Source organism: Oreochromis aureus, unplaced genomic scaffold, assembly GCF_013358895.1.
Source record: "Oreochromis aureus strain Israel breed Guangdong unplaced genomic scaffold, ZZ_aureus HiC_scaffold_90, whole genome shotgun sequence".
Taxonomy (NCBI): Eukaryota; Metazoa; Chordata; class Actinopteri; order Cichliformes; family Cichlidae; genus Oreochromis; species Oreochromis aureus.
The window spans coordinates 31,610-48,187 of NW_024108988.1; the positions used below are offsets into that span (position 1 = coordinate 31,610).

The following is a 16,578-nucleotide window of genomic DNA, read 5'->3' on the forward strand; positions in this document are numbered from 1 at the left end:
TGAATTCAGTAATTGAGTTTGAAATATACATTCACACATGATTATCAAACACACAATGTTAAGTTTTCTGTGTTGATTTCATGTTTCTATTTGTATCTCAACTGTTAATATGTGTAAACAGTTTCCAATAAAGTTGTTGTAAAACAACAACCCAACTGGCCTCAGATATTCAGAGGTGAGACGATCACTCTGACATGTGAGGTGCAGGAAGGAGGTGAAACCACTGAGTGGGAGTATGAATGGAGAGGACCCAGGACACCCACACAGTGGACACACAATAATGATGTGACATTCAGAGTTTCTGAGTCCAGCAGTGGAGACTACATGTGTAAGAGTCGACGCAGAGATGACTCATATTCTTCAACAGAGTGGAGTGAAGCCTTCACATTGTCAGCATCAAGTAAGTCATGTTTGTTGTGTGATCTCCATTTAACAAATGTCATAATGGTCAGCAACCGATAACGTGATATTCATTATCCATTTTCTTGAGACATTTTTGCTCTTTAAAATCTGTATACATCTGTTATTATATAAAAACGTTCTTCCTGAAGAAACTGACAGTCTGATGTTTGTCTTTCCTGTAACTACAACAGCAAGTAAACCCAGAACCACACTGACAGCACACAGTTCAATCATACCAGCAGGGGGCAGTGTGACACTGAGCTGCTCTGTGGAGGGCTCTGCTGGCTGGAAGTTTGACTGGTTCAGACGTGATTCACAGTTTTCTGGAGCTCAGAAAATAGGAGCTGGAACATCAGAGCACACTATCAGTATTTCAGAAGGAGGCATCTATTACTGCAGAGGAGGGAGAGGAGATCCAGTTTTCTCCACAGAGGACAGTGCTCCAGTTACAATTCAGAAACAAGGTGAGGGTGAAATTTTGTTGTGAAATAAAATGAAAAATCATGATTAAACTGAAGTAACAATTTATAAATATGATTTATGATTTTTTCAGTTTAATATTTGTGTTTGTTTGTTGAACAGTTTTGGCTGCTGTGAAACTGCAGCACAGCTGGTCTCAGATATTCACTGGTGAGACAATCACTCTCAGATGTGAGATTCAGGGAGGTGAAGGAAAGGTGTGGAAATATGAATGGACAGCACCCAACACAAACAGCCCTCCAACATCCAGTGAATACAGGATCAGCAGAGTTTCAGTGTCCCACAGTGGAGACTACAGATGTCGGGGTAGCAGTGACTATCTCTTAACAGGATGGAGTGATGCCTTCAGACTGACAGTTTCATGTAAGTTGGACCATGATTCATGCTGACATTTAATGTTTTCATGTTTACATCTGTCTTAACAGGAAAACTCCAACAATGATCCAGCTGTCTGCAGGCAGCTCAGGACAACAGTTTTTCTCACTGTGCAAACAGAAAGCAGAGACACCATGGAGGCTCTTAAAATATCAGCAATGTAAAGAGGAATGTACAGAGATGACAGTTTGATAAGAGAATGATAAATCAGTGAAATCTTTAGTTTGTTAGACAATCTAATGTGTGACATGCAGGAAAACTAATTATTTTTTTGTGTTTGTAGATAAATTACTGTGTGAATGTTTAAAGTGTGATTAGTTCTGTAAGAAATGTATTCATGATGATGATTTAATTTTTCAATGGTTTTGTTTCTTCAACAGCAAGTAAACCCAGAGCCACACTGACAGCACACAGTTCAGTCATACCAGCAGGGGGCAGTGTGACACTGAGCTGCTCTGTGGAGGGCTCTGCTGGCTGGAAGTTTGACTGGTTCAGACGTGATTCAGTCTCTTCTAAAGCTCAGCTCATGAGAGGAAATGAAGCAAACAGAGTTATTAGTGTCTCACAAGGAGGTTTGTACCACTGCAGAGGAGGGAGAGGAGATCCAGTTTACTACACAGAGGACAGCAGTGACGTCACAGTTACAGAAACTCGTGAGTTTAATTATTTTATTTCTACCAGACTAAGAGGTCATTATGTAATGTGTGCTAACAACTTTATCTAATAGCTGTGAGTTTATTAACCCTCAAATGAGTTTTCTGCTCATTAAGATTACTTGGAGAGGTGGGAAAATAGAAACATTTATTCAACTTTGTTTTTGATTTAAGTCCAAAATGGTGAGATTAAGGACTCACCCTTACAGCGAATGTCTCCAAAAAACATCAACAAAACGATTCACACCTTTAAAAAATGTGTTTTAGCTACAAAAGTTCAAATTCCAAAGAAAAATGAGACCTTGCAGTGAAAAGTTTCAGATTTTTGTTTAACAAACAATAAAACAAATGTTTCTGTGTTACAGTGTTGATGTAAATACCAGCCGTACCTGCAGGTGTAAACATGAGACTGTGCTGTAACTATGTAAACACTGTATATGAGAGTTGTGTTGGATCTGATTGTTCAGCGTTCAGCATGGTGATGGCTGAGGATATAAAAGCTGTTCCTTAGTTTGTTAGTTCTTGTCTTTATGGCTCTGAAATGTCTGCCTGAAGGTAGACGTTCAAACAGTGCATGACCTGGGTGAGATGGATCCTGAAGGATTTTCTTCATGTTCCTGAGACTGCGGGAGCTGTGCAGTTCTTCAAGTGAGGGCAAAGGATGGCCGACTATCCTCTGGGTGACCTGTATAACCCTGTGGAGCTCTTTCCTCTGTGCTACTGTGCAGCTGTGCTATACAGTTCTTTATGTAGCACAGTATGCTATCAAAAACCAGCTACAGGTCAGGGTGTTTGAAAATATCTCAGTGCATCCTGATGAAGCAGTCCTGCCTCTGGCCTGGTATTGACTGTCTTTGTGCTGTTTATAGATATTTTGCAAAGTGGGATGTGGCCGTGATCAAAAACAGTTATCTGTGGTCAGACTTCCTGAGGTGTGGTTTAACCCTGTAGCCTGTTGGAGGCTGATTTTTTTTTCACTTTACTCTCATGGTTTAAACAGCAGAATTTTTATGTTTCTATTTGTCTCTAACTGGATATTTTCCTCTGAACAGTTCCCAGTAAGCCCACTGTGACCCTGCAGCCATCCTGGACTCAGATATACAGCGGTGAGACAGTCACTGTCAGATGTGAGATTCAGGGAGGTGAAGGAGCTCAGTGGACGTATGAATGGAGAGCAGCCAAGTTAAACACACCTCCAACATCCAATGAACACAGAATCATCAGAGCTACTGAGTCTGACAGTGGAGGATACAGCTGCCGGGGCAGGAGGGACTATTTCTTCACAGAGTGGAGTGATATCATCACACTGACTGTATCATGTAAGATCTTTCATCCAGAGTATCTAAATAAGGAAAAATCACTTCTTTTTTCTTACAGCTTTATAACTGTCTTTCATGTTGGTCAGTAAAATGTTTAGTTTTTATTCCAACAACAAAAACCTGAACAGCAGCTTTTTATTCACAGTGAAGAGAACAAAACATATGAGAGTAACTTCTCTGCTGTGCAGCTCTAATACATGAAAGATGAAATGCAGAACAAATGCTGAATCTGTCTCAGCTGCTCCACCACATCCACTAAGAAACATTAAATCCACTGATTGTTCCTCATGTGTGTTTTTAACTTAGAAATGCAGCAAATTAAATATGAAAGATTAGTGTTGTATTTGTGTGATAGTTGTACAGTTTGTTGTAGCTTCACCATTAAAGTTATGTGATATTTATTATTTACATATTTCCACCAAGTTATTTCAACTGGTTTGATTCAGTCATTGACTTTTGTTCTTTGTCTAAACTGAACTGCAGATAAACCAAAGGCCAAACTGAGAGCTGATAACACAGCTGTTCCAGTAGGGGGCAGTGTGACCCTGACCTGCTCTGTGAACCCATCATCATCATCTGGATGGAAATACTACTGGTACAGAGATGAGAAATCCTCTGAAGCCCTGACCACACAAGATGCAGTTTTCCACTCAAATGGACAAATCAGTGTCTCACAGGAAGGACTCTACAGGTGCAGAGGAGGAAGAGGAAACCCAGTTTACTACACAGAGGACAGCCAGTCAGTCAGGATTGGGAAAACTGGTGAGTTTAACATGAAGTCAGATAAATTCCTGATTAAGGAGGAAGATGAAGAACAAAAGGCATTAACATTTTTGGCATTCATGTGTTTTTATTGTACTTTCTTGAACAGTAACAGTCTCAAACAGGCCTGTTGTGACTCTGTATCCAAACTGGTCTGAGATATACAGAGGAGAGACGATCACTGTCAGATGTGAGATCCATGGAGGAGACACTGAGTGGGATTATGAGTGGAAACAAACAGCAGGATAAAAGCTCCAAATCAAAATGAATACAGGATTAGATCTGCTTCATCATCCAACAGTGGAAACTATCGCTGTAAGGGCAGAATGAAAAGTTCACAGCATAAAACAACAGAGTGGAGTGATTCAGTCACACTGACAGTTTCTGACAGTAAGTAGAGTCATAGTTCATTTAACCTGGAAATAGAAACAGTTTGTAAAAATGTGTTTTTATTAGTACATGTTGAGATATTTGACATGTTTAGATAGTCTCACTCTTAAAGTTCATCATAAATATTTGTGAGTCAACATTTTAGTGACATTGAATTCAGAGTTAAGAGACGAAACATTGAGAGAAAATCTTTGTTGAACAGATAAACCCCGTCCTGTCCTCACTGTGTCTCCATCATGGCTGAGTCCTGGAGCCTCAGTAACTCTGAACTGTGAGGTTGAACATCCGTCTGCAGGATGGAGCTTCTACTGGTATAAAGCTGTTCCTGATCTATCAGAGAAATCCTCCAGTTATGAGCTGCTACCTGATGGCAGTGGGACTGCACAGGACTCCTACATCATTCATGGACAGACACACACAGCAGGATATGTGTGCAGAGCTGGAAGAGGAGACCCAGAGTATCACACTGATCACAGTCAACCAAAGTTTGTCTGGTCTGCAGGTCAGTTTGTAATCTTTGATCTGTAATAAGGTCACATATGTTGGATGTCTTATTGCAGATCACATGACAGATGATGTTTTCAGTAACATTGACCTTATTAAAATCTGTTTCATATTTTGAATCCTAACATCTGTGATCTTTGTCTCTTCACTGCATGTTGTTTCCAGATGTTCATTCAGCAGCGTCTCTCACAGTGAGTCCTGACAGAGTGCAACACTTCACCTCTGACTCTGTCTCACTGACCTGTGAGGGAAACTTCACTGAGTGGAGAGTGAGGAAGTTCTCTGAGGACGGCCGACTGTACTCTGACTGTAGGAGAATGACTGGATCCACATGTAACATCAACACATCAAAGTCAGATACTGCAGTGTACTGGTGTGAGTCTGGATCAGGAGAGTTCAGCAGTGCAGTCAACATCACTGTACAGAGTATGTTATTATACATTTACTTCTTGGATTTGGATGATTTAGACGTCACATGAACAATTGTCCCAGCTTTGCTGTATGTGAAGTAATTTACGTCGTAAAAATAAACACATACAGTAGATTTTAAATGTATAAGATCAGATCTTCATGATGAAAAGCATTTGTACAATCTGTTCTTATTATTGTTTGTCAGTTTTTCTCAAAGTGTGCACCAGCTGATGTGACTGAAACAATTGTGTGTGATTGTGTCACAGATGATGGTAATGGTCCTATCCTGGTGAGTCCTGTTCATCCTGTGACTGAGGGAGCTTCTGTTAGTCTGAGCTGCAGTTTGAGAACACAAAAAATACTTTCCAATGTGTTTTTCTATCACAATTACAAACTTATTCAAAATGATACCCGAGGGGAGCTGAAGATCTCTGCAGTGTCAAAGTCTGATGAAGGTTTCTACAAGTGTCAGTACTCAGGAAGAGAGTCAGCACAGAGCTGGATGTCAGTTAAAGGTGAGCAGGATCAAAACATCTGATGGATTTTTGTAAATGAGTTTGATGACTGAGAAGGAAAATAAGATTGTCTCTGTTTTGAAAGCAGTCTAAATAACAATTTTATGACATTTTCACTATTGTTATAGTTTATTAATTATAGATCCATTCTTGTTTGTGTTACAGTAACTGTGTCAGGAGCTGACAGCTCTTCATCTGCTGTGTGGTTGATTGTTGGACTGGTTTGTGGAGTCTCTCTCATTATTATTCTCCTGCTCTTGTTGTATCGCTGCAGAACGACAAACAGTGAGACCTTTTCCTTTACTTACTACAAACTCTTTATCTTTTAAATACACAAATGCATAAAGAAGTCCATGTAAAAGCAAAAGTATTATTTATATATTTTTAATAAAGGTGCTGCTAATGAGCAGACGCTCAATCAGGATGAAGATCAGCAGCAAGTGTACTCCTCTCTTCTTCATGGTTAGTTTTTCATCTAGTTTCAAATTTTCCGATGCTATTTGTAACAACACTGTAATTATTACATCTGCTGCAGCTTTTAATATAAATGTTATTTGCAAGAATAGTTGTGTTTAAGTTAGTATCACAGACATGAGGTGACTGATTTTCTCTGACCTGCAGGTGATCGTTGTGTCTATGAGACAGTCAGAAGATGTGAAAACACTGAAAATGGTAAAGTTTACACTTTCATTAATATAGAGCTTGTGGAAGCTGGATGATTATACAATAACTGTGTTTATCATTAAAGTCAATCAGATTATTATTTCAGGTCCAGCAGAAGGTGATTACACCAATGTCACATCTGTGATTCAGCTCAAAGTCATTAACAGGACAAGTGAGTGCACAAAATGTGAGATTTGAAATGCAAAATATACATTGGTAATTATTCTCACTGATAATAAATGTATTTGTGGACAAAACAGAGGGAGTTTGTTTTGAAATGCTTTCATTTTATCACCTCAACAGGGCAACGTGGTGACCCAGAGGAGAGCTCTGACTACAATGATGTCAATCCAAATTCAGCCTCATCTTAACAGCAGCTCTTTAGCTGTTTTTCTTTTTCTCTTTAAAGTCCCTTAAAAACTTTGAGTGAAAAGGAGAAGATTTTGAATTCAAAGCAATGATCCTGATAGCCTGAGTTTATATTTGCTTCAGAAAGAATCGTTCAGGGTGTTTTGCTTGTTTCTCTCCCATTAGATAATAATTTTAATGGATTTTAATGTACTTTTTTTATGTTTTTAACTATTTCTTTGACTTTTAATATATCATAAATGTCTTTCTGTGAAGCACTTTGTAACTTTGTTAATAAAAGTTTGATGTAAATAAAGTGTGTTGTTGTTGTGTGTCAGACTTGAGAGTACATGTTACAGCTGTTCAGTGTTGTGCATGAATCCACTGAAAGAGAGCATTCATTTAAAGACACTCATTGTCATTTAAAACAGCTTACAACCCTCCAACATGAACTAAAGGTATCAACATAATGGGAAGTAACAACTGCTCTGACGTTATGCTCACCAGCCTTTTTACTGTGTAGCAGAGTTTTCACAGTTTTCTCTGCGAGATCCTGCCTGTATGTTCATGTAATACCAATTTGTGCCACGAGGTGTCGTAGCGAGTTAACGGGACATCTTCTCTTATTGCATTCATACCAATGACTGTAGAAAACATGGAGGACGCGACAGCGGCAGCTCCCATTGTGCAAAAATGAAGCCAAAATATTCCGCTTGTGGAGGCTGCCATCTTGCGTTTTTGGAGCCAGAGTCTGCGCAGTAGGGTCTTGAGGTGGAGCGACTGCGCACGCTTCCTCCCACACACCCGCTGGACGTGACCGCAAATGCGCCCCCCTAAACTTTTTACTAGTCCGGCTGCTCCAGTTTATTTGCTGATGGGTTTACCGTGACTGACGACTCGTTCAATTAAGGCAGGGGTCTGCAACCTTTTACACCCAAAGAGCCATTTGGATCCGGTTTCCACGCAAAAGAAAACACTGGGAGCTGCAAATACATTTTGACATCTAAAATGAAGATAACACTGTATATATTGTTTTTTACCTTTATGCTTTGTGTGAACAACTAAGGTGTGCTGCTTATGAAATCCATGAAGTGCTACAGAGAAAATTAAATTATATTTATGTAATCAACACATTTTGAACTCTTAAAGAAATATAACAAAAGCAAAGACACCAACCTGAACTAAAATGATCCATGTAGCAAACAAAAACTGCTGTGAGTCGCCACCCTCATATCGCCTTTGGGCTGTTGGAGCCTTGACCTGACTCTTAAAAAATAATTGGAAAAAAAACACTATGCTGCTGAAAAATGAAAAACAGATATTTGCAAAATTATGTATTTTACCTGGTTAATGCGTGCGGCGGGGCGTGGTTTGCAGTGCTGCTGCAGGGGAGGCGGACGCACCTGAGCGACACCCGCAATCACGCCACACTGCCTTTACGTCTGCGCTATCTGTGCTGTTGTGGTGTTGGTGGTGTATGTCGGGCTGTGAGCTGAAAAGCTACAGACGGCTGTATGCGTACAACCATGTGTGAAAAGTGCACAATAAAGAGATGCTCAAAAGCATGCTCATGGAAACATCGTCGGGTCTGCCGTGATTTGTTTACAATGAGACTTCTGCTCCTGAACCTCTGCGCACAGAGTCCGCAAATCGGGGCTATACGAAGTCAGTTTACGCAGGACTGTAAGCTGTCATCTGTCAGGCGTGAACGGTGTTTGTCTTTAACATAGTTCACGGTGGAGAACAGCTGCTGACATAATGTGGATCCGAAGATCCATAATTGGCCTACCTGGGGTTGAAAGTCTCGATAAATGCATGGCGTTTAGTGGGTACACCAAGCTTCCGCTAGTGTGACTCTTATTTTGAGCGATGAAAAAATAATAGAATATAATTTTATTTTTATATTTCAATATCACAATAATCTTCCAATTTAGAACTACGAGTTAAAAAGAACTAACATAAAGAAATTACCCTTCAGCTAAATACTTCTAATTTATTTGCCCAAACCACGCGGAGCCGCAGTATAAGGACTAAAGAGCCGCATGCGGCCCGCATGAGCCGCGGGTTGCCGACCCCTGAATTAAGGTAAATACAACCATGTCACTGTTATGAAAAAGACACACAGCTTATCATCCTATAATTTCAAAAACATCTAAAATCACTCTGTTATTAATTCGTTTGCTAGATTAGCCGCTAGCATACACAATGGGTTGGAGGCTTGTTGCTAGCTAGTTAGTGATGCTACACACCTGTTACTCTAACAGTCTGTATTATTGAATGATTCAGCATTCCTTAGGTTTTGTTATCCATTTTTAGACAGCAATGAGATCAGCTGCACCCTCCCCAGAGGCCCAGAGTTACTGTTAAAATCAAAAATGTAAAGCTGTCCTTTGAGATTTCAAAATTTAAGACTGTGAGTGTAATGGATCTAAAACGGTATAAATCTTCAGAGCCCTCTACATTCTGGTAATATGGAAACTTTAAAAACAGGAGCAGAAGGTTTCAGTAGTATAGTCTAATTTGTTCTTTTCATTTAATTAATAGAGTCCCTATTATATCAACAGCTACATTCACCCTGGGGAGAAACTAGTGAGGGAGACCATCAAGACTAAGCTGCGTTTCTGGGGTCCAGGTTTGAATAAACTTCTTCACTTTCTTTCATCACAGCTGTCCTGTGCCAGATGATTTGTTGACCCACTGAGAGAGGCATCATTTAAGAAACACCAGGAAGATTGAAGCTCATCGCATTGATCGAGGAGGACTGATCTTCTTTTTTTTTCCACTCATGATCTCATGATCTTCACCAGCAGCTCCCTCACAGGGAAATCTGCAGCTGTCAGTCAAAGCTGCTATAATGACGTTACACCCCAACTTAACATCACCGCGTTAGGATTTAGAATCAAACTTATGGGAAAGGAGACCCCTTGAACATAAATCAGCGTGCTTGATAACAAAAGAAAGAATCTTTAGAAAAAAAAATATCTGAGGAGAGGGTTTATGACCTATACAGCAGCCAGACACCAGGGGGCGATTGAGATGTTTTGGCTTCATTTTTGGGGAGCTGTCACGTCGTCCATGTTTTCTACAGTCATTGATTCATACTAATAACATCCAGACTAAAAGGCTTTCTACTGAGTACTGAGATATCACATTACTACTAAACATCTAAAATATATTTTAAAAATTGTGCTCTGCTAGCTTATTGCTTTTATTGTTTTCAGTGAAAATGTTTAAATACAAACAAACAGTATGACAATATTTTCATCCAAACTTTGATGCAAGTTTATTTTTACACTTTGTGAACGTTATTACCGTTTTTTCGGACCATAAGGCGCAGCGGATTATATGGCGCACTGTCGATAAACGGGTCTGTTTTCATACTTAAGGTGCACCGGATTATAAGGCGCATTAAACGCCTTGTAATTTTTGCTATGTAACTTTGCACTGTTCACAAACAAATTTCCCACCTGTGGGACTAACAAATGTTATCTTATCTTATATTATTGACTAACCTTGTATTGTGGATAGATTATCTCAGTTGTTCTCCTCACTCAAGTTTGGTCCGTTTACAGCATCTTTCCATGCGATTGCATTTGTCAAAAACCATCCAGAACTTTTATCAAGTGGAAAAAGGTTAGCGTTCATCCTCTAGCTTCACTGTGTTTATGTTGCGCTAACATAGCTGTGTCGCTAGTGATCACGTAGCATAGCATTATACCAGCTAGCCCAACTTCAGTAACCCTACAAACGTCACTTCTTTGTAGTTATCTGTCTTCAGTTATGTTGGAAGTTATAGCAGAGCTGTAAGTTTTATTTTTTTCCAGGAATCTCTCTGTCAGAACATTGTATGTAATGTTTAGTTAACTAGCGAAACCAGCGAGCTAACTTCCTGCTGACTTTCTGCTAACTTCCTGCTAAATCTCTGCTAATTTCCTGATAACTTCTAACTCCGTTAAATTTAATACATTCTGTTTTCATGGATACCTGGATGTTAGACGTTGTTATACCTGGTAAAGCAGCAACACTGATCATTTTATTAGAGATGAAAGAATTTAGACAGTTTTTAACTCTCAGTGTGCCTTTGACTTTAGGACCTGAAGCTGAGTTTTGGACCCAGAATATTATGAGTCTGCAAGGCTCCTGATTCTGGTAGCCGTAATGCTCTGACAATTCATCAAGCGGTCCACCTTCGTAGCTTACCAAAGTCATAGTAAAATATTTTTTGACAGATTTTTTAGTGCCGTGTACCACATAAAATTGGTTCGAGGGCAGTAAACACAACCAGAATTCATACATAAGGCGCACTGAAGATTTCTGAGAGTCTGCGTTTTGGGTCCTTTTTTCAATTCATATAGTCTGCCTCCCCCAGACTGTGACACTCCCAGTGTCCACTGTCCGTCTTGTTAAAGATATGGACGAATGTGCTTCATGTTTTTCTGTGATTATATGTGTATGAAAATGTTGTTTCTAACTGTCTGCAATATGTGATTTATTAATCAGCTGAAAATGACTTATGATTTGTGTCTGAGCCCCACAAAAGAGAAAATGCAGCCTGTGGATGAGGAGAAAAATGTTTTATTCAGTAAATGAATTGTTTTCTCAAAGCGACAACAAGAAATGCATACAATAACAGCAAAGTGGTGTTCTTATTTCTTATTTAGGAAGCAATAAGCAGTAAAAATACAAGATCCAACTTAAAAACAAAAAAAATTGAATAACATCTTTGTTCCTCTGAGCAGACTGTGATGCCTACATGTGTGTAAAGACTTGTTGTTTAAGTCTGTGCTCCAACAGGTTAATTTTTATCTACTGAAAGTCAGATACCTCATAGTAGGTTTTTTTTTCTGGGCCACCAAGAAAAGAGGAAATGCAGCCTGTGGTTTCAGCCTGAAGTCTAACGCTTGTCTTCTTTAAAGTCAACACAGCACAGTGGAAATGTGCAGGTATGACAATGTGTGAAAACAGGTTAAAAGCTTTACTGTGGTGATGACACATGCTGGACTAAAGGATAAATAAAGCATGTGGGCATCAAGAGAAACGGTGAAAAGCTTGTTTCTCACGCTCATGTCTTCAAGAGTCTCTGCATGGACGTGCTGTAAATGTTGTTGGAATGATCTTATCTGAAGTGCTTTATTACTGTGCCTTATATTAATTTCATATTAACCCTCTGTGCTTGTTCAAAATCACTACCCTTTCAGCTTGTTCCTGGCCAAAAGTGGCCACCCCCTGTTTACATTTACAAAATGCTATAAAAATTCATATATATTAAGAAAAATCTCCACTTTTTTTGACTTGATTTTTTAGATTAGCATCAGTGCTGTTCATCAAGATCAAAATTTCAATTAAATCCATAATTTTAACCCTTTAAATACCAGTTAAATCACATAATTTTAATGATTTACATAGGGATAAAAGCATAAAATCCCCATTTTTTTTTCTAAATAATACATGCAAACTGATTTATTTTCTAACCATGATAGAGGTTAGATGCATAGCAATAATTAAAAGTATCAATGAGTTTTATGCATCTTTGTTTTTTTTGTGCAGTGACAGAAAACAAAAAAATTCCTCTCAGCTTTTTCGTGGCCAAAATGGCCACCCCTGTTTACATTTACAAAATGCTATAAAATTCATATATATTAAAACATTTTTCTACTTTCATTGACTTGATTTTTTAAACTAGCACCGCTTCTAGTCATGAAAACCAAAATATAATTCAAATTCAGATATTATACCCTTTGAATACCAGTCAGATTATGTATTATTATAGTAAAAATAGTAAGTTCACATTTTTTAGCATATGACTGGTGAAACCTAATATTTTTTTTATCATCATTGCAGGTCAGTAACAGTAACTGTAACAATGATTTATTTTTACTTTATTTATTTATTTATTTTTTCTTTTTTTTGGGGGGGGTGAATGGCCAAAAACAATGTCACACATGGTGTGTTAGTGGCCAGAAAGGCAATTTAATGACCAAATAATCCCTGAAATCACCAATAAAATGATCAAAATTTATATTCCAGTATCTGTGTGCATCCTCATTAGCAGCAAGATGTACTAACCACATTAGAGTGGTTTTTGTAGGCACACTTTCTACACCTGGTACAAGGGGCTGCTGTTCCAATCCTGGAGGTGCGCCTTTTGCACCTTCTTCTCATTTTGTTGGTGGGTTGTGGGTCACACTCTGGTTCAGACTTCTGTATCTTGAGATCAATGGCAGAAGTGGCTGAGAATCAGGGACAAGGGTGTCTTGCAGTTGTTGAGGTCACCAGCATGTGGCCCAGCTCTTCCAGGATCACTCTTCATTTGTTGGTTGTAGAGGACTCCCCCACTTCAGTGAAGTTGTTTCCGGCGGGACAAAGGCATCGTATCCCAAGACATCCAGGAGATTGGAGAAAAGAGTCAGCAGCCATCAGTTAGTTTTCCTTCAACAACTCGAGGTGCAAACATCCTCTCTAAGTTATCCAATCTGTATTTGTGCCTATTGTAGTCCAGGATTGCTTCTTGCTTTCACGCATCCTTTATTCCCCATCACTGACTGCTGGTTCTTTGTGTGTTGCTGTCAAAAGAAGCACATTCCTCCGTTGCTTTGGCATGTGGGATATTGCTGTGGTAGTTTTGGTGAAGCCAAAGACAGACAACAAAATCTTCCTCTGTTGCAACTGGAGGAGCTGAGGAGGAAGCTCTGGGTTGTTTCCCCTGTGCCGGTTTTCATCTGAGGAGTTCCTCTGCCAATGGGACCGAAGTAAAGACATTGTCCTCAGAGCTCCTCCGTCAGTCGGAGTCTGAACCCCTTTCCCTTTTTTACTTCCTGAGAACTTCCAGTGTTTTCATCCGACATGCTATGTATTGCTTTATTCTGGTGTAGGTTTTATCTCTACTTCATCTATAATTCTCCAATCCTCACACCTTCGCCCCCCGTGCAGGTTTGTAAGGGTGCACAGCAGCTAAAAGATCTCCTTTGTTATAAAAAAGTCAAAAGTAGATCTCAGGCTGCTAATGCAGGAAACTGCATACAGGGTGACCCCTAGTTTGATACCAGTGGGTACTGGATTGTAGAGCAGTCTCTCTTCAGTAGTGGGACCCACATGGTTTTCCTTTCATGAGGGATCCACTCAGTCACCGGGTCCTCGGTCTCAGAAAATGCTCCTATGTTCTTTTCCATCAGCTGCTCGGCCTCCACCTCCATGCCCCCCAACCCCAATCCTCCCCCAAAGAAGAGGATTCAGGCACTGGCTAGTACTCATCATCAGTGGTGATGCAGTCAGCCTCTTTGGAGATTATCCCCTCATCTTCTGGAGAGGAAGTTTCTTCATCTTGGACAGATGTCTTTTCTTCAAGGGCAGAGGACTGCTTGCTGTCCTTGCTTTCTGACCAGATCATATAGACAGTGCTTGAAGCAGTGATGACCTTCTTGCCATATTGCCAGAATAAATGATCTGCAAGCTGTTAGGGTTACTTACAGCAGTAGCTCTGTCTGCACCTGCATAAACTCCAGGACACGTTTACACATAGTGTTTGTTGTTGTTTGCGCTGCAGCTGCAGGTTTGAACTCTGCAAAATGTCCTGTGATTGGGGTTTTTTTGTTTTTGTTTTTGTTTCTAGAGTTGATATTTTGGGTATGGTATCTTTTGATGAAAAATACAAGAGTAAAAGTGCTTTTAACACGTGCTTCAAAGCTAAGTTTGACTGGGAACGTCAAAGCTCAATAGCCTGCATCCACAGAAATTCACTGCAGCCTATGTAATGTTTGATGCGTCATAATTTATTCCAGTCTATCTTGCAAATACATGTTTGTGCTGCGATGTCATGCACAAACACAAACTATTAGATCCTTAAGATCAAACCTATGTCAAAATTGTTTCATTATTTTGGTCCATTGGAGTGTGGTAAGCCATCAAAGGCCGCTACTAGAAACTCAGAATATTACATGAAATTGCTTGTTTGGCCAAAAATGGGTAAATGATGTAATTTGGTAAAAACATTAAAACTACAATTTTCATGTGTTGAGTTTAGAATGAAAGCAATTTTACCTAAATCGCATGTTATAGTACTGTCAGTAACAAGGAATCAAAAAAGGTGGTTATAATGGGTTTCAATTGGCCAAAAATGGCCACAATAGAGCCAAGAGGAACAATTTGGTGTATAGTGTATATTATTGACATTATTAAAGAGCTGATGTTGAAAATTAAAAAATCTGAAAGAAATACACACCTTTGGGAAGTTTCATTCCATTTGCATTAACAGAACAAAAATGGTTGAAAAAAGAAAAGTGAAGTGGCCACAAATGGCCAGGATAGAGCCTCAAATATGCCATATAATCATATAGAAGTAGTGTTAAGTGGACACAGCCCTGAATAATAAAGGCATTAGAATAGGTGTCCTTCAGTCGTAGGCTCTCTCCCATGTTTTCCTGTGGAGCAGTAGATAAGAAGGAACCATTTTGTAGTGGAAACTTACTGAAAATACTGTTGTTTAGACTAGAATAGGGTGCCCGGTAATAAAACTGTCAGGTGCCCGTCACTATTTTAAAATCTGCGTCTAACTGTCATGCAGGACACATCTCCCTTCTAGAAGTAATGTGAAAGTGAAATAAAGTGTTAAATGGTCTACTGAGCAGTGTTTTGTCTTCCATCGGATGCCTCTCAGGAATCAAAAGAACTCGGTGATATTTAGCGATGTTCATTTATCTCTGAAATAAATAAAATCATCCATCACTCTCTCTGTCCACAAAATCATATACAGATATGTTTTTCTTCTTACTGCAACTTCCAAATAGGCCAGTTCCTCACAGTATAACACAAAATTCCAGTATAAGTATAATCACTGCTTTGTAACCAACAGAGGAGCCAGTAAATCATCTATAACTACTGATACTTTTTTTTTTCTTCCCGCCTGTCCCGTTTGGGTCTTTTGCCATCAGAATTATTGTCTAAAGGCAAAGAAAGATGCCCAACGGATTTACTTTATTAAATGGACCATCCCTGCCTTGCCGTATTGGTCTATTTGATTCACCTTTGTTTTTATTGTTCATTTTATTTTATTTTCACTTGCTACACAAGGGACAGATATGACTGGGAGAAAGAAAGAGAGGTAGGGAAAGAAAAATAGCGGGGAAGAGGAACGGTGATAAAGGGCAAAAAATAAAAACCAATAAAACAAACAGACAAAAAATACATATATCAACCACCTGGATCACCTGTTGAGAAAGCAAAAAGAGAAAACAAGCAAAAAAAAGAGAGCAATATAATAAACAACATCGTCGCGATGATCTATGTGAATATAACAGTAAATACTAAATATTGAATATTGTTGTGCAACGCGCAGGATCGAAAGTGCACAGTGTGCTTTGAGGTAGGAGCCAAAAAGGGTGTAGTTTGTGTGTGTGAGCACCCGTGTGTACACCTGTGAGCATGAGCGCGCTTGTATTTAAAAGGTTCCTTCATGTAATGATCTGCTAGAGGGTGTGGGGGGCCACAGCCCCGTCCTCCAGGGCATGAAGCAGGTATGGAGGAGATCAAAACTCCAGACATCCAGAGGCCCTCAGAACACAACAGACCAAGGAAGCCCATACCTACTGATACTAATGTGTCTGTTTGGCTGGTGTTACAGAAATGGTTCCTACACCTGTGATGATGACGTCAGTGTTTGACTCCAAACTGTCTGCTGGACTCTGCAGTATCACAGAGTCCCCAAGGTTTTAGGACTTTTTAAATTTCATATCTTGAAGCATTACAATATTAAAATATTGA

General features: G+C 39.4%; 1 protein-coding gene across 1 annotated transcript; it reads left to right on the forward strand.

Moving 5' to 3' along the window:
• The first annotated feature begins 257 nt into the window (after positions 1-257).
• Positions 258-6,983, forward strand: LOC116323596 (Fc receptor-like protein 5). The gene is given in 16 exon segments (XM_039607878.1): positions 258-400; positions 594-866; positions 985-1,245; positions 1,638-1,910; positions 2,963-3,229; positions 3,713-3,991; positions 4,107-4,226; positions 4,229-4,381; positions 4,584-4,883; positions 5,051-5,311; positions 5,563-5,811; positions 5,977-6,096; positions 6,205-6,273; positions 6,433-6,483; positions 6,581-6,646; positions 6,778-6,983. Coding segments are annotated over 16 exon segments (2,886 nt in total). The 5' UTR covers positions 258-324; the 3' UTR covers positions 6,846-6,983.
• The last annotated feature ends 9,595 nt before the right edge of the window (positions 6,984-16,578 follow it).